Source organism: Globicephala melas, chromosome 4 (genome assembly GCF_963455315.2).
Source record: "Globicephala melas chromosome 4, mGloMel1.2, whole genome shotgun sequence".
In the NCBI taxonomy this organism is placed as follows: domain Eukaryota; kingdom Metazoa; phylum Chordata; class Mammalia; order Artiodactyla; family Delphinidae; genus Globicephala; species Globicephala melas.
The window spans coordinates 3,760,719-3,785,595 of NC_083317.1; the positions used below are offsets into that span (position 1 = coordinate 3,760,719).

General features: G+C 49.1%; 1 protein-coding gene across 6 annotated transcripts in view; it reads left to right on the forward strand.

Moving 5' to 3' along the window:
* Nucleotides 1–936: 936 nt before the first annotated feature.
* The window catches only part of C2CD2 (C2 calcium dependent domain containing 2), a 59,824-nt gene continuing 35,883 nt past the window's right edge, over nt 937–24,877 (forward strand). For all 6 annotated transcript variants that reach the window (XM_030835466.2, XM_030835467.2, XM_060297775.2 and 3 more), the window contains exons 1-2: nt 937–1,572; nt 16,962–17,060. In XM_030835466.2, the coding sequence (XP_030691326.2) occupies nt 1,300–1,572; nt 16,962–17,060 (372 nt within the window). In that variant the 5' untranslated portion in view covers nt 937–1,299. The remainder of the gene's footprint in view (nt 1,573–16,961; nt 17,061–24,877) is intronic.

Genomic DNA, 24,877 nt, shown 5'->3' on the forward strand with positions numbered 1-24,877 from the left:
AGCGTCGGGGCCAGAATCCTCACTGATGTTACCAACCAGACAGGCAGACCCTGGCTAGGTAAGAGAAGGCTAAGTGCTCAGGTCTAACCAACCCAATTCAAGGTCAAATTCCCTTCATACAGCCGCAGAACTACAAGCAAATCACTATTTTATGATTCAGGCTTTGCATTAGGCCTTGGAGAATCTCAGGCTAGTGTTTTGAGGCGTTGCCTAATGACGGGGGCGGACTGCAAGGTGAGGGGCGCGGGGAGCGCGCCACACACATGCGCACACACAAACTTCTTAATGGGCATTTTCCTGAGACCCTCCGAGGAGTGATCATGGCAGCTCTTAAAGCGAGGTTCCAGACTTAGGGTGCGAGTGCTGGATTTCCAGGGGCTTTCCAAGTATGTTAAAACCGGACAACTGTCTTTTGCTGGTGGGCAGATGGCGATCCTAGAAATCACCCTTTCACACGCACAGGCGCGCGCACACACATGCACGCACACGCGTGCACACACGCGCACACACGCTCACGGAAGCCCCGCCAGCCCGCCCCACTGTAGCCCTGGGGTTGGGCTGACTAATTGGAAAGTCCCGCGCTTTCGCGTCTCCACGCCGGAGACAGGTCCGCGCAGGACGATGCAGCGCCGGGCGCACACGCGGCCACCGCGCAGCCATGGTCCGGGCGAAGGCGCCGGAGGTGGCAGGCGGCGCGCGCACACGGCCGGCGGGGGCCGAGGCCGCAGCGGGGGCGGGGTCGGCAGGGGAGCTGGGCGCTGGGCCTTTCAAGGGGCGGGCGGGGCGGGCTGCGGGGAGCGGGGAGCGGGGAGCGGCGGGGACGACCTGGGCTCAGGAAAGGCCCAGGCCCCGCCCCGCCCCCGCCCCGCCCCGCAGGCCGCGCCCCTTCCCCCGCCCCGCGGCCCCACCCCTCCTCCGGCCGCCGCTGGGCCGCGGGCGGGACGCCTGGGGCGGCGCGCTGGAGGAAAGACGCCCGGCCACGGCCCCGGGAACTACCAGACGCCCGAGTCGGGAACGCGGAACACCGCGTCCCCGTTTGCTAGGGGAGGCGCAGTCCCGGGCCGTGGCCGTCGTGAGGCGGCTGGGCTTTTCCTCCCGCTCACCCCGCCCGCCGGCCTCTCGGCGCCCGGGGCCCGCGTCGCCAGCCGCCTGGATCCGCCCGCCGCGCCCCCTCCCCGCCCCCCGCGAGCCCCGGCCGGCCGCGAGCTAATGTCCTGAGCTCGCCGCCCGCGGGCTGTGCGCCCGGCCAGGGGCTGCCTGGGAAGTTGGGGCGAGGCGCGCCGGGTATGCGCCATCACCATGTCCCGCCTGGACTCGTGGCTCGGTGAGGTCCAGTGGCTGGGCTTGGTGGCGCTCTTCGTCGTGGCCTTGGGCACTGTGGGCCTGTACCTGGCGCAGTGGGCGCTGGCCAGGGCGCGACCCCGCTCCCCGAGGCGGGCGGCGGAGCCCGGCGAGGGCCAGCGCCCCGAGCCGGATGCGCTGCTCGCCTGGATCGTGACGCTGAGCATCTGGAGGAAGCAGTGGCAGGCCGCCTGGGTGGCCGCCCTGAACGATGAGGCCAAACGGAGAGCGGTGAGTTTCCGTGAGGGCCGATCGTGCTGCGGGGTCGGGCGCGGTGATCTCGGGGCGCGGGTTCAGAGCAGAGCTCTTCTTCCCTGGAGGCTCGCCACAGCCCTTGACTGATTCGAGGGGCAGAGCATCCTTGAAAGTTAGGAGAAAGACCCTGAAGACTGGAGGACCCTTGATGGGGAATCAAGACAAAATGATTCGATTTTATTAACCAGACATGAGGTGTGCCAGGCCCTAGGCTCCACTGGAGGGACAGACTGGTTGTTGGAGAGACTTTTCGGGGTGCCCCTTCCCCTTCAGGCTCATACTTGCCCTTCCTGGCGTCCCAGGTGGATTCCCGTATTCAGGTGGACCCCGAACTGCGTTTGCACCTGAATAACTGTGAACCAAATATGCTTCCACGTACAGAGCTGAATTTCGCCCAGCGTGTTATTTCCAGAAGGTTTGCATTCCTTGGCATTTAAAATTAGTGACCGTTGAGGGCTAGCCGCTCGCCAGACATGTACTGGGGGCTTCAGGTACGTCTGTCATCTCTGAATCCTCGCAACTCCTGCGACAGAGGCATTGTCAACATTTCACAGGTGGGGAAACTGAGGCCTGGAAAGGTTAAGTAATCCGCCCAAGGTCACACAGCCTGTGGGTGGCAGAGCTGGGATCTGAACCCACCTATCTCCTACCTCAAAGCTCAGGGGCTTATGACGGAGCTCTGCTACCTCATGCTCCTGTGGTTATGTTTCTTGTCTGGTTAATGACTGGGTGACTTATTTTTGCTTCTAAGACATCTTGGTTTAATGACAAGCTCCTGGCGTCTGCTATTTCTTGGTGTTCCATAGGAGGAATGGGGGCCTGGGGGGTTTGGGGTACCTCCCAGTCTTCGCCTGTCCTCATGGCTCCCAGGTGTACTGCATTCCGCCACCTGCTTGGGAACTCAGTGGAGAAGCCTGTGGCGCTTCGCTTTGGAAATAGTGAATGCTGTGTGTCTGGACCATCAACCTTCAAAATATTCCACGGTGGGCCCTCTGTGTGGTCTTTGCGCATGGCCTTGACTGACTCACATAGCCACGGGTTTAAAAAACAAAATAGCTTTGAGTGTGAATGAGCATAAATCCAACAAAAGACCGTGTTCTGAACCCTGGGGAGAAAAAAAATAACCGTAACCTTTGGATGAAAAAAGCCTTCAAGGTCATTTGACTGCCGTCTGCCTCGGTGCCTGGAGTCCGTGCCGCGGCCGCCAGAACCGGACAGCTCTTCGGGGGGGCCACCCCACCTCTTGTGGGAGCCCCTAAAGCCACGTGACCTCACCTATGTGAGCAAACACAGCTTTGTTTCCCCACGAAGCTGCTGTCATTGATCCCTGGTTGACCTGGTGTCCAGGGCCTGCGTTCCGGGGCTGAGTACACTGCAGGCTGGAGTTGTGAGCGGGTGAAAGTCTTGTCCCAGCTGGATGAGACAGGGCGCGTGACGTGGGCCACTGATTCTGCTTCTCAGCCTTTCGTGAGCTGTAACATGCGTGTTGGTGTGGGGCGAATGATCTGTAGGGTCCTGGTCGTCCCCCTGGGACTCCTGAGAGGGTCAGGCAGAGGCACGAGCCTCCCTCCTGTAAGTCTGGGACAGTCCTGCTTAAACCATTCTGCCGTGTTCCCTGACATTTCCTGATTGGCTTAGAAACTATGATTGCCTTCGATATAATGCTTCCAGATTACCCTCTTGCCTGGAGCCCTCAGAGAGAAAGGAGGATATCCCTGCTCTGGAATTTTTCTGCAGCCGGTCGGGTAAGGCTGAGAACTGAAGCAAATACCTGAAGGTTTCGGAGGCAAACCTTTCTCCCTACTCACTTGAATCCGTGTGGGAGGAGAGAGGGCCCTTGGCTCAGGGGGCGGGGAGAGATCTGGCTCCTTTGCACCTTCTCCGTTCTCTGCTATTCGCCATGCACTGCAGAGTCTTAGACACCAGTTTTTCCAGAGCTCCTGCCCGGAAGGGGCAATAATGTACTGGGTTTAAGCTCAAGGCAGCCCTGAGTCTCCTCTGACAGTAGACTGGGTCTGACTGTGGTGTCAGGTGCGTGGGTGTGTGTGTGTGCGTATGCGCGCGCGCGTGTGTGTGCATGTGTGTGCGTGTGTGTGCGTGTGTGTGTACGTGTGTGTGCGTGTGTGTGATGGGGGGAGGGAATTGCTGGCGTCACTTTGCTCTCCCTGGTGCCTGGAAATGTTGCTCGATTTGAATTCAGATGGAACGTTCTGCAGGCTGATAGGATCTGGGTAACTCCTGCCCTGGCCTTGGCATACCTCTCCCCTGTCCTGGGCCATCCCAACCGCGACACTCATGACAGCGTGGGTGAGCAGTCCCTGGTGTTCCGTTAGCGGCTGTCCTGACCTGGCAGCCAGCCCTGCGGAGTCTCCCTCTGCCCTGCCTCCAACACGATTTCCACTAATCCCCGATTAGGGTTGACCCTCCAAGCCCGCACTCAGCCCGGCGAGCCACAGCTTAGCGTCCCCCTTCTGCCCCGACCCTGTCCCGTTATCTGTCTGCCCTGGCCCGGGAGGAGACCACTTCTCTGCCTATCGCGCTGGGGGATTGGCGGTAACTCAGGCATCTCCAGCGTCTTCCGTGCGAGGTGGGATTCTCTCCTGAATGGAGCGACTCCTCCCATTCTGTTTTACTCCAGCTTGTGTTTTAGGACTGCAAGGAACCCTAAACCCTTCTCGCAGCACCTCTTGCTTCTCCGAAAGGCGAGACTGAGGCCCACGGGCTAGAGAGACTTGCCAGGGTTGACCTAGACCCTGGGCTGGGGGGTTTTCCTGGTCCATCCACATCTGCAGTCATGGTCCCCTGTGGGCAGCAGACTTGACTTTGAGACCCAAATGTTTCCTTTAGTTGCGGTCCAGCAAGAAAGGATAAAAGGGTGCGATTGTTTAATGCATCATCCCTAACAAAGGGGCTCCTATCTCCTAGGAGCTGAGGGTGGGTCAGTAGCTTGTGGAGTCTCCTTTGGCCCCGGATGACCAGGGACTGTGGCACTGCAGGTTCCCTGTGTCAGAGGGCCCCTGGGATTGTAACCCTCACTCTGAGTAATTAGAATGGTGAATTGGAGAGACAGGTGAGGAGACCGCGGCTGCTCTGCCAGCTGGTCGGGCTGATGCCAGGTGTTCGGGGAACACTGGCGAATTGCCTAGAGAGCTTTGAAAAAATACACATGCCTGCTCCCTCCCCCGCTTCAGACTCAGGAAGTTGTTGGGGGCGCAGGGAGCTTCCTATATTTTTCACAAGTTCCCCGAGCTAGCCCCTCACTAGTGAGAAGCTGCTGGGTACACACAGTGTCCGTAAGCCAGCCACCAGTCAGTCAGTCAGGTCCCCCTCACCCCACGTCTCTCCACTCTGCCATCGCAAACACCTAATTCCAGCTGATCTGATGGCGGTTCGGTCCCAGAGAACAGAAAGTTCCCGGAACTGGCTCAGTCACCAGACTGGGAACTAATGCTGTATTATTTAAAGGCAACAGCTGAGGTTTTCCCTTTGGTTCCCCTGCATTTATTTACATGAACATTTACAAAGTGGTTTGGGGCGACAGTCACCCCAGCAGTGGTCCACACCTGGTGGCTCCAGTGTTGCCGTTTCCACAGCAGGTCACCAGCTATGGAAGCCAGTGTGCCCATGGTCCCCTGCCCCCTCCGGGTGGGCTGGACAGCGCCTTCCTCCCAAGGCTGCGGCTGTTGGGACCACGTGCGGGCAACAGCATTCTGAGAGTGAGGGCCATGTTCTGGACTTGTCCAGCAGGCCCAGGCCCCGGGTGGGGAGGGTTAACAGAGCTGTTTGTCTCTTTAGTCTTTTGCCCCAGGATTTTTTTCAGAGGAATGTTCTAAATGCAAATGACCGAGACTGTAGGACAATTTGTGGTCTTTGTGGGAAGAAAAAAAAAAAATGTCCTGTGAACTTAGAACATGTTATTAATAGCTCTGACTCGTATAGGAGGTGTGGCAACTTGAAAAGTAAACAAAGTGACAAGACTTGGGAGTTTCCTTATTCTATAATGAGCTTCCTTCGTGCGCTGCTCCCAAAAATTCAAGCTCCTTGACCACCCACGGTGGCCACAGTCTAAGTCAGCTGGTAAGAATGGGAAGGCACTCTCTGCCTGACCCCCAAACCGGTCTCCTTTCCATTGCTCAAACATTCAGTGTTCTCTCCTCTGTGGGATCTTCCCACAAGGCATTTATTGTGTCTCCAACATTATTTAACCTTTCTCCTTATTTAACTCCTGTCAGTATTTCAGGTCTCAGCACAGGGGTCCCTGACCTTCTGCTGCCCCACCCTCTCCCCAGCAGGACCCTGTGGTCACTGGTGCCCTCATCAGCTCCCGGGATTGTGAGGGAGGCCAGAGCCCTGTCCGTCCAGGCACAGCGCACCCGGTGCCCAGCGCACGGCTGGCTTGGGCCAGGTGGCGATTGGAGCATGAATAACAGGCCCTGTTAGAAACTCGTCGCTGGAAGGGGACAAACGGTGGAGATGCGCATCACCCCGTCTGGACACAGGCCTCCCCTGCTTGGGAGCTGGCCAGGCCTGGGCCGAACAAGCTGTTTAATGTGCTTTGTTTTTCACTTCTAAAGAATCAACATTAAAGGAGGCTCACTGATGACTTTGCAAACTGTCAATAGAAACGAGGAGTAGATGCCAGTTCAGGTTGTTCTTTGCATTCACCCATTCTCTCAGCAAGACGGGAATTCAGGGGAAGGAAGAGTGAGTGTAGTGTTAGTGTCAACTAAAACGCAGCATCCACTCCTGTCAGCCCCTCGTGGGTTGCTGAGGAGGGAAGGGACCTCTTGAGCCACTCGGAAGAGCTGTGTGGCCACTGCTTAGGCTGGAAGGCAGCTCTGGGGCTGTGTGACCTTGGGCAAGCCCTGACCTCTCTGTGCTTCATCCGTGGAAGAGGATAAGTTTGGGTTCAGTCTGGAAAGCAGCATCCACTCCAGATGCGATGAGATCTGTGCGAGGCCTTTAGTCAACAGAGTCAACAAAGATGGGCTGCTTTCTTGTAACATCTTCCTTAAAAAAAAAAAGCTTTAAATTTTTTACTGCTTTTAGATTTAGAGAGAAGTTTCAAAAATAATTCAGTTTCCATACTTTCCTCAGCCAGCCTTACATAACCATAGCACAAGAGCAGAACCAAGAAATTAACATTGGTACGATGTCACTATAATATAGTATAATGATACTAACACTGTAAAAATATGAGAAATTAACATTGGTATAATGTTACTATGTTTCATAGTACAATCATATTATCATTGCAGCCTATAAGAAATTAATATTGGCACAATGTTACTATATTTTATAATGAAATGATATTAACATTGTAACAGTACAAGAAATTAACAGAAGTTTTTAACTAAACTGAAGACGCTACTTTTTTTTTCTTTTTTAACATCTTTGTTGGAATATAATTGCTTTACAGTGTTGTGTTAGTTTCTGCTGTATAACAGAGTGAATCAGCTATATGTACACATATATCCCCATATCTCCTCCCTCTTGCGTCTCCCTCCCACCCTCTCTATCCCACCCCTCTAGGTGGTCACAAAGCACCGAGCTGATCTCCCTGTGCGATGCAGCTGCTTCCCAATAGCTATGTATTTTACATTTGGGAGTGTATATATGTCCATGCCTCTCTCTCACTTCGTCCCAGCTTACCCTTCCCCCTCCCCGTGTCCTCAAGTCCATTCTCTACTTCTGTGTCTTTATTCCTGTCCTGCCCCTAGGTTCATCAGAACCATTTTTTTTTTTTTTTTTTAGATTCCATATATATGTGTTAGCATATGGTATTTGCTTTTCTCTTTCTGACTTACTTCACTCTGTTTGACACACTCTAGGTCCATCCACCTCATTACAAATAACTCAATTTTGTTTCTTTTTATGGCTGAGTAATATTCCATTGTATATATGTGCCACATCTTCTTTCTCCATTCGTCTGTCGACGGATACTTAGGTTGCTTCCATGTCCTGGCCATTGTAAATAGTGCTGCAATGAACATTGTGGTACATGACTCTTTTTGAATTATGGTTTTCTCTGGGTGTAGGCCGAGTAGTGGGATTGCTGGGTCATATGGTAGTTCTATTTTTAGTTTTTTAAGGACCTTCATACTGTTCTCCATAGTGGCTGTATCAATTTACATTCCCACCCACAGTGCAAGAGGGTTCCCCTTTCTCCACACCCTCTCCAGCATTTATTTGTAGATTTTTTGATGATGGCCATTCTGACAGGTGTGGGATGATATCTCATTGTAGTTTTGATTTGCATTTCTCTAATGATTAGTGATGTTTCATGTGTTTGTTGGCAGTCTGTATATCTTCTTTGGAGAAATGTCTGTTCAGGTCTTCTGCCCATTTTTGGATTGGGTTGTCTGTTTTCTTGATATTGAGCTGTATGAGCTGCTTGTAAATTTTGGAGATTAATCCTTTGTCAGTTGTTTGGTTGGAAATATTTTCTCCCATTCTGAGGGTTGTCTTTTCATCTTGTTTATGGTTTCCTTTGCTCTGCAAAAGCTTTTAAGTTTCATTAGGTCCCATTTGTTTATTTTTGTTTTTATTTCCATTTCTCTAGGAGGTGGGTCAAAAAGGATCTCGCTGTGATTTATGTCAAAGATTGTTCTTCCTATGTTTTCCTCTAAGAGTTGTATAGTGTCTGGCCTTACATTTAGGTCTTTAGTCCATTTTGAGTTTATTTATGTGTATGGTGTTAGGCAGTGTTCTAATTTCATTCTTTTACATGTACCTGTCCAGTTTTCCTAGCACCACTTATTGAAGAGACTGTCTTTTCTCCATTGTATATTCTTGCCTCCTTTATCAAAAATAAGGTGACCATAGGGCTTCCCTGGTGGCGCAGTGGTTGAGAGTCCACCTGCCAATGCAGGGGGCATGGGTTCATGCCCCGGTCCGGGAAGATCCCACATGCCGTGGAGTGGCTGGGCCCGTGAGCCATGGCCGCTGAGCCTGTGCGTCCGGAGCCTGTGCTCTGCAACGGGAGAGGCCACAACAATGAGAGGCCTGCGTACCACAAAAAAAAAAAAAAAAAGGTGACCGTATGTGCGTGGGTTTATCTCTGGGCTTTCTATCCTGTTCCATTGATCTATATTTCTGTTTTTGTGCTAGTACCATACTGTCTTGATTACTGTAGCTTTGTAGTATGATCTGAAGTCAGGGAGCCTGATTCCTCCAGCTCCGTTTTTCTTTCTCAAGATTGCTTTGGCTATTCGGGGTCTTTTATGTTTCCATACAAATTGTGACATTTTTTGCTCTAGTTCTGTGAAAAATGCCATTGGTAGTTTGATAGGGATTGCAATGATACTACCCAAAGATTGCTTTGGGTAGTATAGTCATTTTCACAATGTTGATTCTTCCAATCCAAGGACATGGTATATCTCTCCATCTGTTTGTATCATTTTTAATTTCTTTCATCAGTGTCTTATAGTTTTCTGCATACAGGTCTTTTGTCTCTTTAGGTAGGTTTATTCCTAGGTATTTTATTCTTTTTGTTGCAGTGGTAAATGGGAGTGTTTCCTTAACTTCTCTTTGAGATTTTTCATTATTAGCGTATAAGAATGCAAGAGATTTCTGTGCATTAATTTTGTATCCTGCTACTTTACCAAATTCTTTGATTAGCACTAGTAGTTTTCTGGTAGCATCTTTAGGATTCTCTACGTATAGTATCATGTCATCTGCAAACAGTGACAGCTTTACTCCTTCTTTTCTGATTTGGATTCCTTTTATTTCTCTTTCTTCTCTGATTGCTGTGGCTAAAACTTCCAAAACTGTGTTGAATAATAGTGGTGAGAGTGGGCATCCTTGTCTTGTTCCTGATTTTAGGGAGAATGGTTTCTGTTTTTTACCATTGAGAATGATGTTGGCTGTGGGTTTGTCATATATGGCCTTTATTATGTTGAGGTAAGTTCCCTCTATGCCTACTCTCTGGAGAGTTTTTATCATAAATGGGTGTTGAATTTTGTCAAAAGCTTTTTCTGCATCTATTAAGATTATCATATGGTTTTTATCCTTCAGTTTGTTCATATGGTTTATCACATTGATTGATTTGCATATATTGCAGAATCCTTGCATTCCTGGAATAACCCCCACTTGATCATAATGTATGATCCTTTTAATGTGCTGTTGGATTCTGTTTGCTAGTATTTTGTTGAGGATTTTTGCATCTACGTTCATCAGTGATATTGGCCTGTAGTTTTCTTTCTTTGTGACATCTTTGTCTGGTTTTGGTATCAGGGTGATGGTGGCCTTGTAGAATGAGTTTGGGAATGTTCCTCCCTCTGCTATATTTTGGAAGAGTTTGAGAAGGATAGGTGTTAGCTCTTCTCTAAAGGTTTGATAGAATTCACCTGTGAAGCCATCTGGTGCTGGGCTTTTGTTTGTTGGAAGATTTTCAATCACAGTTTCAATTTCAGTGCTTGTGATTGGTCTGTTTATATTTTCTATTTCTTCCTGGTTCAGTCTCGGAAGGTTGTGCTTTTCTAAGAATTTGTCCATTTCTTCCAGGTTGTCCATTTTACTGGCATAGAGTTGCTTGTAGTAATCTCTCATGATCCTTTGTATTTCTGCAGTGTCAGTTGTTGCTTCTCCTTTTTCTTGTCTAATTCTGTTGACTTGAGTCTTCTCCCTTTTTTTCTTGTTGAGTCTGGCTAGTGGTTTATCAATTTTGTTTATCTTCTCAAAGAACCAGCTTTTAGTTTTATTGGTCTCTGCTGTCGTTTCCTTCATTTCTTTTTCATTTATTTCTCATCTGATCTTTATGATTTCTTTCCTTCTGGTAACTTTTGGGTTTTTTTGTTCTTCTTCCTCTAATTGCTTTAGGTGTAAGGTTAGGTTGTTTATTTGAGGTGTTTCTTGTTTTTTTGAGGTAGGATTGTATTGCTGTAAACTTCCCTCTTAGAACTGCTTTTGCTGCATCCCATAGATTTTGGGTTGTCGTGTTTTCATTGTCATTTGTTTCTAGGTACTTTTTGATTTCCTCTTTGGTTTCTTCAGTGATCTCTTGGTTATTTAGTAACATATTGTTTATCCTCCATGTGTTTGTATTTTTTACACTTTTTTTCCCTGTAATTGATATCTAGTCTCATAGCATTGTGGTCAGAAAAGATACTTGATACAATTTCAATTTTCTTAAATTTACGAAGGCTTGGTTTGTGACCCAAGATATAATCTATCCTGGAAAATGTTCCATGGGCACTTGAGAAGAAAATGTATCCTGTTGTTTTTTGGATGGAATGTCCTATAAATATCAATTAAGTCCATCTTGTCTAATGGGTCATTTAAAGCTTGAATTCCCTTGTTTATTTTCTGTTTGGATGATCTGTCCATTGGTGAAAGTGAGGTGTTAAAGTCCCCTACAATTATTGTGTTACTGTCGATTTCCGCTTTTATGGCTGTTAGCATTTGCCTTATGTATTGAGGTGCTCCTGTGTTGGGTGCATAAATATTTACAATTGTTATATCTTCTTCTTGGATCGATCCCTTGATCGATTATGTAATGTCCTTCTTTGTCTCTTGTAATAGTCTTTATTTTAAAGTCTATTTTGTCTGATATGAGAATTGCTACTCCAGCTTTCTTTTGATTTCCATTTGCATGGAATATCTTTTTCCATCCCTTCACTTTCAGTCTGTATGTGTCCCTAGGTCTGAAGAGGGTCTCTTGTAGACAGCATATATACGGGTCTTGTTTTTGTATCCATTCAGCCAGTCTGTGTCTTTTAGTTGGAGCATTTAATCCATTTACATTTAAGGTAGTTATCAATATGTATGTCCCTATTACCATTTTCTCAATTGTTTTGGGGTTGTTTTTGTAGATCTTTTCCTTCTCCTGTGTTTCCTGCCTAGAGAAGTTTCTTTAGCGTTTGTTGTAAAGCTGGTTTGGTGGTGCTGAATTCTCTTAACTTTTGCTTGTCTGTAAAGATTTAAATTTCTCTGTCGAATCTGAAAGAGATTCTTGCTGGGTAGAGAAATCTTGGTTGTAGGTTTTTCCCTTTCATCACTTTAAATATGTCCTGCCACTCCGTTCTGGCTTGCAGAGTTTCTGCTGAAAGATCAGCTGTTAACCTTATGGGGATTCCCTTGTATGTTATTTGTTGCTTTTCCCCTGCTGCTTTTAATATTTTTTCTTTGTATTTAATTTTTGATAGTTTCATTAGTATGTGTCTTGGTGTGTTTCTCGTTGGATTTATCCTGTATGGTACTCCCTGTGCTTCCTGGACTGGATTGACTATTTCCTTTCCCATGTTAAGGAAGTTTTCAACTATAATCTCTTCAAATATTTTCTCAGACATTTCTTTTTGTTGTCTTCTTCTGGGACACCTGTAATTCAAATGTTGGTGTGATTAATATTGTCCCAGAGGTCTCTGAGACTGTCCTCAATTCTTTTCATTCTTTTTTCTTTATTCTGCTCTGGGGTAGTTATTTCCACTGTTTTATCTTCCAGGTCACTTATCCATTCTTCTGCATCAGTTGTTCTGCTATTGATTCCTTCCAGAGAATTTTTAATTTCATTTATTGTGCTGTTCATCATTATTTGTTAGCTTTTTAGTTCTTCGAGGTCCTTGTTAAACGTTTCTTGTATTTTCTCCAATCTGTTTCCAAGATTTTGGATTATCTTTACTGTCATTACTCTGAATTCTTTTTCAGGTAGACTGCCTATGTCCTCTTCATTTGTTTGGTCTGGTGGGTTTTTACCTTGCTCCTTCATCTGCTGTGTGTTTCTCTGTCTTCTTATTTTGCTTAATTTACTGTGTTTGGGGTCTCCTTTTCTCAGGCTGCAGGTTTGTAGTTCCCATTGTTTATTGGTGGGTAAGGTTGGTTCAGTGACTTGTGTAGGCTTCCTGGTGGAGGGGACTGGTGTCTGTGTTCTGGTGGATGAGTCTGGATCTTGTCTTTCTGGTGGGCAGGGCTGCGGCCGGTGGTGTGTTTTGGGGTGTCTGTGAACTTAGTATGATTTTAGGCAGCCTCTCTGCTATTGGGTGGGGTTGTGTTCCTGTCTTGCTGGTTGTTTGGCATGGGGCGTCCAGCACTGGAGTTTGCTGGCCGTTGGGTGGAGCTGGGTCTTAGTGTTGAGATGGAGATCTCTGGAGAGCTCTTGCTGATTGATATGACATGGGGCTGGGAGGTCTCTGGTGGTCCAATGTCCTGAACTCGGCTCTCCCACCTCAGAGTCTCAGGCCTGACACCGGACCGGAGCACCAGACCCTGTCAGCCACATGGCTCAGAAGAAAAGAGAGAAAAAAAGAAAGAAAAATAATAATAAAATAAAATAATTAAAATTTAAAAATTATTAAAATAAAAAAATTATAAAGTAATTTAAAAAAAAGAAGACAGTAACGAAACCAATAAACAAATCTGCCAATGATAACAAGAGCTAAAAACTATACTAAGATAAACATAAAAATCAGAAACAAGTCGGTCGCAGACAGCAAACCCCAAGTCTACAGTTGCTCCCAAAGTCCACTGCCTCAATTTTGGGTTGATTTGTTGTCTAGTCAGGTATTCCACAGATGGAGGTACCTCAGGTCACTTGTGGGGATTTAATCCGCTGCTCCTGAGGCTGCACAGAGATTTGCCTCCTGTTCTTTGTTTGCACAGCTCCCGGGGCTCAGCTTTGGATTTGGCCCCGCCTCTGCGTGTAGGTTGCCCTCAGGCATCTGTTCCCACCCAGACAGGACAGGGTTCAAGCAGTGGCAGATTAGGGGACTCTGGCTCACTCAGGCCGGGGGCGGCGGGGCAGGGGGGGTGGGTGGTGGGGAGGGAGGGGTACGGTAGTTATAATTGGAATGCGGGGCAAGCCTGCAACAGCAGAGGCCGTGGTGACTTTGCAACCGCCTGAATTTCACCGGCTTTCCGCCAGTATTCTTTTATTGTTCCAGGGTCCCGTTCAGGTCCTACATGGATTGAGTTGCTGCTTTGCGTTTGTCTCCTGCAGGCTGTAACAGTTTCCCAGTGTTCCCTTGTTTCTTTGTGACCTTGACAACTCTGAGGACTCTTGATTGTTATCTTGCCAAATATCCCTCAGTTTGGTGTTTTCACACAAGTGGACTGCAGTTATACAAACCACGGAAGCGATGCACCCCTTTCAGCGTGCTGCGTCACGGGGTGCGTGATGTCAGTGTGGCGTACCACTGGGGAGAAGCAGTGGCCTTCATTCCTTGGTTAAGGTGATTTCCGCCTGTTTCTCTTCTTACATCTTAGGTCTCCTCTTATCCTTTCGTGCTATAGTTACCACATAACTTGGGGAGATACTTTGAGGTTGTACAAATCCTGTCACCCCTCATACTTCCACTCACTGATGTTGGCATCCATCTGTGTATCTAGTCTGCAGCCCTTGGCTTCCGTGGAGTTTGCCTAATGATGATTTTCTGTGTCCCTCTCTCCTTCTGCATTTATTCATTGGAATCCTACTGCAGGAAAGAGCTGCCACTTCTCCTCCATCTATATATGTAATTGATTATTTACATCAGCATGGACTCACGGGTATTTATTTTATTCCATGGATTATAATTCAGTACCATCACTATTTATTTTGTTGCTTAAACTGTCCTTGTTTTGGCCATTAGAAGCTCTTTTGTGTTCTTCCATCTATATATATATATACACACACACACATAGCTTTTTTCTTTTCTTAGCATCTCATTTCTTGACGGTTCCACAAGGTGTCTGCTCTGAGCTCGTCTTGTATTTTCCTCTTCTCTGGCCCTGGATTCAGCCACTTTTCTAAGCAGCTCTGATTCCTTTTCCTGGAGAAGTGTTTAGAAAACAAGATCTGGGCATCAGGTGTGCTCATTACTGCTGGGGTCTCATTGCTTCTAGACCCTCTTAGTGGACAGACCTAGGAAATGTATATGTGGACGCTAACACATTCATGTGCACACAGCTCTCTGTCTGCATCTTCAAAACCACGACTATACCTACATCCTGGATTCCAGGTCAACGGCACAGAGTTCATTTTCATCTTCCCCTTTCCTTATCTCGAACTTCTTCCTCCAGAAGTGAGGTATCTGGGACTTACTCTCTGTAGCATATTTATTTGGCCAATTCTAGTTTACACATAACTTACTTTCTGAATTGCTGACCTGTACCCCCATGAGAAACACATTTACTGACTAGATTCTAGCATTTATGTGCAGCCAGGATACTGTTTTCTTCAGTTTCTCAGGTTAGATCTGTTCCCCACCCCTTCGCGTGGTCGTGTTCTTTACTTGTGGTGGAGTGAGGTTTGCCTTCTATCTGGGTTTCCTCCCATATCCAGATTTTTCAAAAATCCATCTTTCGCCAGTGATTTGGGATGCCACCTTTGTCACATACCGTGTCCACACGTGTTGTGGTCTATTCTGGACATCCTGTTCCAGCCCTACTAGTCGTCTGTATGTTCACGCTTTGAATCACAGAGGTTCTAGAGTGCGTCTTAACGTCAAGGAGAGCTAGTCTCTTGTTTTTGCTTTCTCAGTGTTTTCCTGGCAATTCCTGCCTGTTGCTTTTCCTGTGGATGTAAAATCTTGCTCTAGTCTGAGTGGGGTTGAGTCCGGAACAGGGCTGCCTTCCCAAGGACAGGGTGCAGAGATGTGGGAGTTTGTGGTTATGCCGCATGCACGCCGGGCTTCCTGAAACTCAAGGATCAAGCAGAAAGGGAAGGGGAACCTCTGGGTCCTTATTTTAATTTCATAATGTATTTCCTTCGTGAGACTGCCCCTTGACATTAACTTCCCTAGCAAAATATTTCCAGGGTTTTCATTCAGAAGCTGTCATACCTAAGAGGGCATAGATGGCATCTCCTGACAGGCAGGGGCAGGAGGTGGCATCGGGGCTGCTTAAGGCAACGCGGTGTCTTCAGGCTGGTGCAGAAGGTGCGTTGTCTCACACGCAGTCCCGGCGGCTGTAACGACTCCCGCAAGGGATCAGCTCCCTGCCTGGTGCCAGGCTCTGTGCTGGGCGCTGCGCTTTCAGCCACGCAGCTTGGCACACAGGGCGATGTCATCCCCAAGCCCCTGGCCAGCAGGTCACACCAAAACAAGCTCCAGCCGTGGAGAATGTCAGCAGAGCAGCCCCCAAAGCACGACTTTATCACGCTTGAGAAGATTTAATAGATTTAATTCTTCCCTGATGATTTTTAGGGGGTGAGATCAGTGTTGCTAAGACAGGGTGAGGTTAGAAGCATGTCAGTGACAATGTTCTGTGCCCTGTAGGTTTACCCTGGATCACTGGGAATTCTTAAGACACAGCCCCGTGATGACTTCATTCTTGTTCCTCTGCACTGCACTTGCCAGCAGAGCTTTGGTGCCTTTTTGTACCATTTTAATTCCCTACCCTTGATCTGACCTTGTAGTTGGAACCAGCACGTCACAGCTGAGAGTCTCAGAAATCGATGAGATACGGAGGGAAGTTGTGGGTCTGAATCTCTTTTTTAACCAGTCGATCGGAGCTCACTTGACGATGATGTACTTTCTGGAACATGTCAGGAAAAGAGTTTAAGAAGAGTTTCGTTCCGGGGTCGTATTGTAGGCGTAAGTGTTCAGCTTCTCAAGAGAACTTATTTTTAAAAGGCCAAGACTTGCTTGGCAATCCAAGCCTGGTTTGTTCTTTTATAAAACATCAATCTTGTTGCCTTGTGGTCATATTCATTACTTGCACGTCTTGCACTTGGAGATTTTAATTGCAAGAACCAAAATGCACATAGGGCGACAAGCCACAGAGGACTTTTCTGGAAGCTTACGGGGATGCACAGAGCCGAGGGTGGGGTTGAACCAGGAGACCCTGGAGGGCAGGAGCCTGGCAGCTCTGGAGGAACCCGATCCTTGGGCATGGCCACCGGCCCAAGTTCATTTCCAGCCAAGGAATCCCAAACTCCAGGGAGAAGCAGCCACAGCCTCCCACTGCGCTCCCCCCACCCCGGGTTCCCCCTCACGTGCTGTTTGGGCAGTGGGAGAGGAGAAGGGGGCCGCCCTCAGTAGAGTGCCAGCGCCCACGTGGAACAGGGAGAGGTGATTCTCTGAAACCGGAGAGAGTGCTTTCCCAGAAGAAGGGCAGCACAGCCCTTGAACCTGCTGTGCCTGGCCAGGTGCTGTGCTTGTACTCCAGACCCACCGTCCACCCCAGGAGCCTGGGCTTCTCCCCTTACACCATAAACACGAACTCTCAAAATATCCTTTGCCGACTTTATTGCAACATCTTTGGGTTCGTTCCTGCGCTCCTTACTGATTTCGGCCCGTTGCTGCTACTTAGAGGCATGGATTGAACCAAAGGAAGTCAGACCACATGTTCTGAGGTCTGCCGAGCTTTGCGGCAAGTACGTCATTGCCTTTAGAAAGTAGCCACCCTGCCTGGCACTGCACCCATCTCCTCACTGTGCTTTTCTGTTCCAGGGCCCGCCACTCCTCTGCTTCCAGGAGGACCCGCTGCAGCAGCCCCTGGAGCTGGCCATGGGACAAGTGTCCAGCGTGACCCAGTCAGCCCAGGAGAAGGTGAGCCGGGCACCGTCACCTGCCTTGGGCCTTTCCTCACCGAGGAAGCGAATTTAAAGTGGGGTTGGAGGGCTTCCCTGGTGGTGCAGTGGTTGAGGGTCCGCCTGCTGATGCAGGGGACGCGGGTTCGAGCCCCGGTCCGGGAAGATCTCACATGCCGCGGAGCGGCTGGACCCGTGAGCCATGGCCGCTGAGCCTGCGCGTCCGGAGCCTGTGCTCTGCAACGGGAGAGGCCACAGCAGTGAGAGGCCCGCGTACCGCAAAAAGATAAATAAATAAAAATAAAGTGGGGTTGGATAACTGAGTCACGTTGCTGTGCAGCAGAGATTGACACAGCATTGTAAATCAGCTAGACTTCAACTTAAAAAAGAAAAAAAGCTGGCGTGGGGGAATTTATTCTGTCTTAGAATTATTGAAAACGCCAGACACCTCACATCAAAAAAATAAATCTGACCCATCAACTGGATGACTAGATAAATAAAATACGGCCTCTCCACGTGATGGAGTGTTATTTGGCCTCCTAAAGGAACGCAGCTCTGACACGTGTTCCCACGTGGAGGAGCCTCGAAGACACTCCACTAAGTGAGAGAAGCCAGACATGAAAGGATACATAAGATTCCACTTATATGAAATATTCAGAATAGATAAATCAGTAGAGACAGAAAGTAGATTAGTGGTGTCCAGGGGCTGGGGCCGGGTAATGCTTGTGGGGACGTGAACATTGACTGCTCAGGTGAACGGGGACAGGGTTTTGGGGGTGACGAAAATGTTCTAAACTGGTGATATTTGTACAATGCTGTGAAATATATTTAAAAACCATTTAATTGTATAGTTTAAATGGGTGAATTATCTCTCTCTTTCTCTCTATATATAGTTATATAAATAATATGTGAATAATTTCCGTAACACGATATATAGATTTGAGTCATTTAGATATTATATAGAGTTTATTTTATAGCTGCTAAGAGCTCACATGCTGAAGTTACTTATTAGACTGGTCAAATACCATAAATAATTGTAAGTTCTTTTTTTTTTTTTTTTTAACAAAAAGTATCTGTAGAAGTGCTGAGAAACTCTTAGGTACAAGGCTTACCCTTGTATCTCTGTATATTTTATTATCAACTTAAATGCATATCATTTAGCAGACAGCAAGGAGGGGACACCTGGGTGGCCCCCGGGCCCAGAAGGAGCTCCCATCCAGCCCCCTGGAACCCCACCTCTCGTGTATGTCCCCCCTGGCTCAGCTACGGCGTTGTTGGGGCATTTCAAACGTTTATTGTTCTGTGCGCACAATTTCAGAAGAACTTTCTCCTTATAGAACGTGACAGTTGGGAGGTTCATCCAGGTTGATTTGTGTCGCTCTAGTTCATTAGCTGGAACTACAGTTCAGGATTCTGGGTGGACCAGGGCTGCTTTTTCCACCTTCCACTGATGGATAATTAGGTAGTTTTCTCTTTTTCTCAAGTACAGCAGAGCTGCCGTGGACTGTCTCCTGAGTCCTCAGGCACAAGAACGGGAGTATCTCCAGGGCGGGAGTGGCATTCCTAGGTTGTAGGTACGCACGCTTCAGCTCCACCATGGATTCCAGAATTGGTCGCCCAGGGGCTGGCCCAGCTACCTCTGCCGAGGCAGCGCAGGGAAGCTCTCTTTCCCCACCCTTGGCCGATACGGGGTCACGGAGCTCCATAACCCCTGCAACAAGCGTGGAGAAGTCTCTGGAAGATATTGGGAGGAAACTGGTGGCCACAAGGCAGGATGCTGACACCGGCACAGCCCGTAACAGCTGGAAGGGGCCTTGCGAGCAGATGCTCCAGTGCCTAAGTTTCAAAGGCTGGGGGACTGAGGGAAAGATTGCTGCTGGCCTCACCTACCCAAGGCCCCTGCTTGGGAAGTGCCCCTGTGCAGTGAGTGCCCTGTTATTACAAATAGACCCCAGGTCCCTTTGTGGTGCACAGTTTCTGTTTGCTGATTTCTGACACTGTCAGCGTTAAGAGAGGGACAGATCTCAGGGGCTGGCCTGGAGGTGCCAGGAGGGAGCAGAGATTGGAAATGGCAATAGACTATTTTTAAAGGTCTTGATATATAGTGCCGGAAAAGCATCCTTTGGAAAGTGGACAGTTAAACTGTGTTTGTTTTAATACCATCACAGAAATTGCGCATACCCGTCAAAAAGTTAAAAACAATATATAGAAGTGCGTAAGCTTTGTTTTAAGTCTGCCCCCTTCCTCTCTGCTCTCAGCCTTCCTTCCTCTGCTCCCCCCGGATAGGACTATGGACGGCTGTCCACGCTATCTTCTAGGAAGCTTTTTACCCAGTAAACTACTGGGAAAGTGCACACGATCTTGTGTTCTTTTACAAGTTTCTTCGTAGTTCTTGACTCCTGTGTTTTTTTGACCAGGGACCGATTTTGTGGAAGACAACTTTTCCACGGATGGGGGTGGGAAGCAGTGGAGGGGAGATGGTTCAGGCAGGAATGTGAGCGATGGGGAATGGCAGATGAAGCTTCGCTCGCTCGCCCACCACTCATCTCCTGCTGTGGGTTCCTGTTAGGCCACAGACCGGCCCCGGGGTTGGGGACCCCTGCGTTAAGCGAAGGACAGGCGTTGTCCCAGGAGCTCGTGCTCTAGGACTGCCTGTCGGGCAGGACACTGATGACGGTGTCTTCCTCCTTTTAGGATCTAAACACCCGCCATGGGTTCCAAACTTAGGTTGAATCCTGTGCCAGCAACGTCACGTGCTCTCTCTGCTCTGTGTAATTCTTGAGAAGGGAAGAACCGTAGCAGAGTCTGAGGACTCCGAAGGTGTCCAGGGAATGCAGACAGGAGATTCAATGACATCCCCCCTCCCCTTTCCACGCTCCCTCCGGAGTGTCAGGGTCTGTGTTTCTCATCCCTCTGACTCAGTCCTGACAAGGGACGTGTGGATGACGTTTGAGGTAACGAAAGGGATGACTCTGGGGTCTGGTGTCTAGTCACGTCTTCGATCAAGTCGATGAGGATGGGCTTCTGGTCTCCCTCTGTGAGCATCTTCCCAGCTTGGGTTTGGTCTTGAGTCTCCCGGCACGACCCTCGCAGAACAGAACCGGGTCTCCCCTGCCTTCCAGTTGCCATATGCTCAGACTTTTTCCTGCAGCCCCCGAAGACCCCCGTGTGCCAGAGCAGCTCCCTTTGCAAGTACCTGGCTCCTCGGCAAGCCCCCCGCCCCCCGTCCTGCACAGAGAGTGGGGTCTTGCATAGCTTAGAGCATCTGAGTCACCCTGCAGGACCCGTGGGAGACGCACAGTCCACACCCTGCAGCTGTGGCTGAACTGGGGGCTTCTGAGCAGTTTACTCATGACTCTTCTGACACCAACTGTGTGCGATTTTTCTTGCACGCAACAAGCAGTCCTCCAGTTCTCAGGACGCCAACAGGGTGTCCTACAATTCAACTCGATTCTGGCACTAAGTACCCACACAGCACAGACCCTACAGGTTAAGGGCTCAGCCCAAGACTGCCCCTCCCTTGAGACGCCAACCCCAAGTCTGGGCCTCCTGTACCCACCAACTGGCTATAAAGCGGCAGGTTCCCACAACCCCTTCCAAATGCTTGATCGTTTGCTAGAACAGCTCACAGAACTCGGGAAAGCACTTTACTTACTATTATCAGTGTCTAATAAAGGACGTGGCTCAGGAACGGCCAAATGGCAGGTACCTGGGACAGGGAAGGGAGAAGGGGTGGGGAGCTTCCACACTCTCCACGTGTGCCACCCTCCCAGGACCAGAAGCTCTCCGAACCCCATTGTTTAGGGGTTTTCTGGAGGTTCCATTACGGAGGCATGGCTGATTAAATCACAGGCATGGGTGTGTTCCCTCTCTAGTTGCCATCCCCTCCCCTGAAGTCCAGGTGGCAAAGCTGCTACCCTCTAACCACGCATTGGTCTTTCTGGCCCCCAGTCTCCATCCTGATGTTATCTAACTCCCCCCCACCCCGCCCCGCAACCACCAGTCATCTCCTTAGTATACAAAAGACATTCGAGATTCCTCGGGCTTTAGGAGCTGTGTGCCAGGAACTGAGGACAAAGACGAGATATTTATCCCAAGAGGCAAGCCGTGCCGGGGCAGGGGCATTTTTCCGAAGGAGTTCTCCCCGTGCAGGGCAGGACGCCCGTGCTCGTGTGGACGGGCATCCTTTCAGGTGGCGACTGGAGGCACCCCTGGGTCTCCAGGGCTCATGGTCTGCAGACACACGCTCAGCTTAGCCGGGTGGCAGACCCAGCAAGGGCTCGGTACCAAGAGGCATTCTCGGTGGGACACTTCTTGCGGAGGAGAGCATTGCCCTTCACCTTCTCTCCGGGGCTCTCTGTGTCCTCCCTTCCAGTCTCAACACGCCCCCAGTCCATTTCTCTCTCCCAGACTGTAATTGCGCTCTTACACGAGAGTGTAAGCTATGTTCTCTTTCCTCATGTCCTAGGAGAGGTTTGCTCCAGAACGTTTGACCCAGAAGGAGCAGACTCAATTTTTCAAGTGGCCTGAGAGCAGCTCTTCCTTCTTGGGTGCAGCCGTAACCCCTCTAGGGCAAATGCATGGGTTCGGAAGCTTTGTGAAGGCGTGAGGTCTACAAGGGCAGCGTGGGAGCTCTCCAAACGTGAATCAGGGTTAGGAGTGTTGTGCTGGGACAGGCACTCGCTGCAAAGGCCACACATGTACTTAGCAAGCGTGGCGAGTGTCCCTGTGAACAGGATGTATATGTGGACGGCTTGCCAGGCAAAGCAGGGGTCGCCTGCTGCTGGGGGACGGCAGTGACGCTGGCCTTCTCGGTGTGAGGCCCTCACTGAGCCACAGGCTTTGTGTCTGTAGAGGATGAATCCCTCCCTGGCCCCGGCCTGTGCAGCACCTGCAGGGCCCCTGCCACGTGGTAGCTCTGATGCCGTCGGGCAATAAGGGCCGTGTCCGTCCTCATTAGTGCCCACAGCTCTTCTCTGCCCAAGGAAGCATTGTGCCCATTGTACGGAGGAGGAAACTGAGGCCAAGAGAGGCTGGGGCCCTCGGGCAAGGGAACTAAGAGCTGCTGAATAACAGAGGCTGGAACTGAACCCTAGTCGGCCTCCAGAAACCAGCCCCAGCCGCCATACACCATAAACAGCCCTGTTACTATTATTCTTTACGTTTTTATCATTATCATTATCATTTCACTTAAGCTCCCACCCACCCCCACCAGGAAAGAGATGGAGAAAATGGGAAAAAGGAACTGAAAGGCACTAACCAACCCCTGCTTCCGTAAAACCATGGCGACAAACAGACCTCGGGCAACTGCATGGAATTTCCCCCGGAATCTCATGCCACAGTGTATGTCGGGGAACCCCACAGCCGTCACTGGGATGAATTGTGTATTGTGAGCACATGGGTTTTTTCTGCCTAAGGCTGTTACACATTCATATACTAAAATATACCCTGGGAGCTTCTGGGCACCCCTGTGCTCTTTGCAGACCTTGCTGGACCCCTTACTTTGCAAGGGTAGAGCACGCAAAGTTGTAGTTGCAAATAGGAAATTTGGTTGACTCTCTTTTGACTTTGCATGTCTTGAAATTCCAGGTACCCCATTAGCCTGGTAGTTATGCCAAAATACTAACCGGTTGTGAAATTGTGTTGAAGCCAGGTCTTTCCAAGGGCAGGTGCAAAGTTTCTCATTGGAGGCCCCGCCCTTTGAGATGTGAATGGGAGCAGTGTCTCTGGGAGGGCCACCTGTTTGTTTGGATAAAGGCATGTGGAATTCCGGGCTGAGTCAGCCCTCAGGTACTTGGCCTGGTGAAGACCAGGTAAAAGGACCCTCGGGTAAGCTGGGCTTTTGTTTGCGAGTTGGAACACATCAAGCAGCAGCGGCATTACGTGGAGGTGTGACCAAGTGCCTTCCTTTTAAAGGAAGTGTCCCGTATATGTCTTTTAATGCATAGAGTCCACGGAGGAGCACAGCACATTCTTGGATTCTTAGGCCAAGGAATGCTCCCATTAAACCACATGATGTAGTAACAATACCTTCTGGTCGCGTACTATTACAGAAAAGCCTCGTTGTTCTGTTTAAAGTATCCCAACAAGAGAAGGGATGGAGGGTGTAGTTGGGGGTGGGGTATCAGAGCCCGTGTGGTCCAAGGCACACCCCTCGAGGGGACGAAATAGAGCATCTACCCAGCATTCCTTGGGGTTGGCTGCCATCTTGTTTCCAGCATTTTTCACCTGGGTCCACTGGGAGAGTCCTTCTAGAAATACACCTTCACTCAGGTATTGTGAACAAGCAGGCAAGTAGGGTTAACTTTATAGATGTTCTGAGAATAGTCAGCTCTGATGCAGTTTACTTTTTAAATTGAGTCTGTTCCAGAGTAGAAGTAATATTTTCTATCAGGCTCGTGCCATCGTAAAGAATACTTACAGGGCCAAGACTGGGTTGCAGAGTTGGGGAAGAAGTCTGACTGGGAACTCTGAAGGGTTAGCGAAGCGTCTTTACTTCCATTTTTATGTTGGAGTTCTTTCCCACACGATGTCATAGAGCGTGATTGAAGTGAAATATATTGGGTGACATAAACCTTTTACGTCCTTTTTCTCAGCTGTATTCCTGATTCTTTTGGAGACAAAAGTAATTAAACTATTTCCAGTTCTCTAGAGTGTTCTCAGAGGAGGAGCTGAGGCAATCGTACAAGAGACTTAATTGAAAAGGAAAGTGGAAAAGTGTGGTGACATTGACAGATATCTGAGGACTTTCTTGTTGGCAGGCAATAGCAAAACCTGGGACTACCTAGGCCTGGAATTCTTTAGGCCCCTGTCTAAACAAAGGAATATAGTTTGAAGATAAGACCGATTTGCATAGGTATGTGACTGAGTTTAAGGTCTGGAAGCTAGAGAGAAAAAAAAAAACCTTGACTGATGGCCTCCCTGCCGTTATAACGAAACGTGCCCACTTTCACCGGCTGCCTCCCCTCTTGACCCTTGGGGGTGTACCAGGGACCCTGACCCTTCACCTGTCAGTGCAGCTGCTCCTTGGGCTAAAGACTTGCACCTTTGAAACCCTCCCCATGTGGAGCCCACCCCCCATGAAAGGCTCTTGTATGTAGAGAGGAGGGAGGAAGGGGGTTTATCTGAATACACGGTTCAGCCTTCTGTTGTGTGATTTTTTTTTTTTTTGCGGTACGCGGCCCTCTCACTGTCGTGGCCCCTCCCGTTGCGGAGCACAGGCTCCGGACGCGCAGGCTCAGCGGCCATGGCTCACGGGCCCAGCCGCTCCGCGGCATGTGGGATCTTCCCAGACCGGGGCACGAACCCGCGTCCCGTGCATCGGCAGGCGGACTCTCAACCACTGCGCCACCAGGGAAGCCCTGAGCTCATTTTATAATTCTATTTTTGTTAAGGCTATATCATTTTGTAACTGTTTAATATTTCATTCGTTCTTTGAATTATCCCTGCATCTTTGAAAACCACAATAGGTTAAAATTTATTAACGTAGAAACAATTTCTTGCGTTCTGGGTACGTTTTTAATTTTTTCCTTGTAACATCCATAAGAAGTTTTCTTTTTAAGGCCCATTTTTAGTGAGAGACGGTGGCTAATGGCGTTCACTCCATGTGAATGTGGAACTGTCTGGGCAAGTTAAAATCGGCTGCGTGGAGAAATAGAGCGAAGCCATGTTTAAAGAAAAAGATCTTTATGAGTGGAAAGATCCTAACTAGCTTTGGGCAAGCCAGAGTTAGCTCCCAGGAATCCACCAGGAAGAAGAGATCTGAAATATTGTTTCTAGTTTTCAAATGACTGCATAGTAGAAAAGGTGTGAATCTGGGTATTCATCCATATTTGA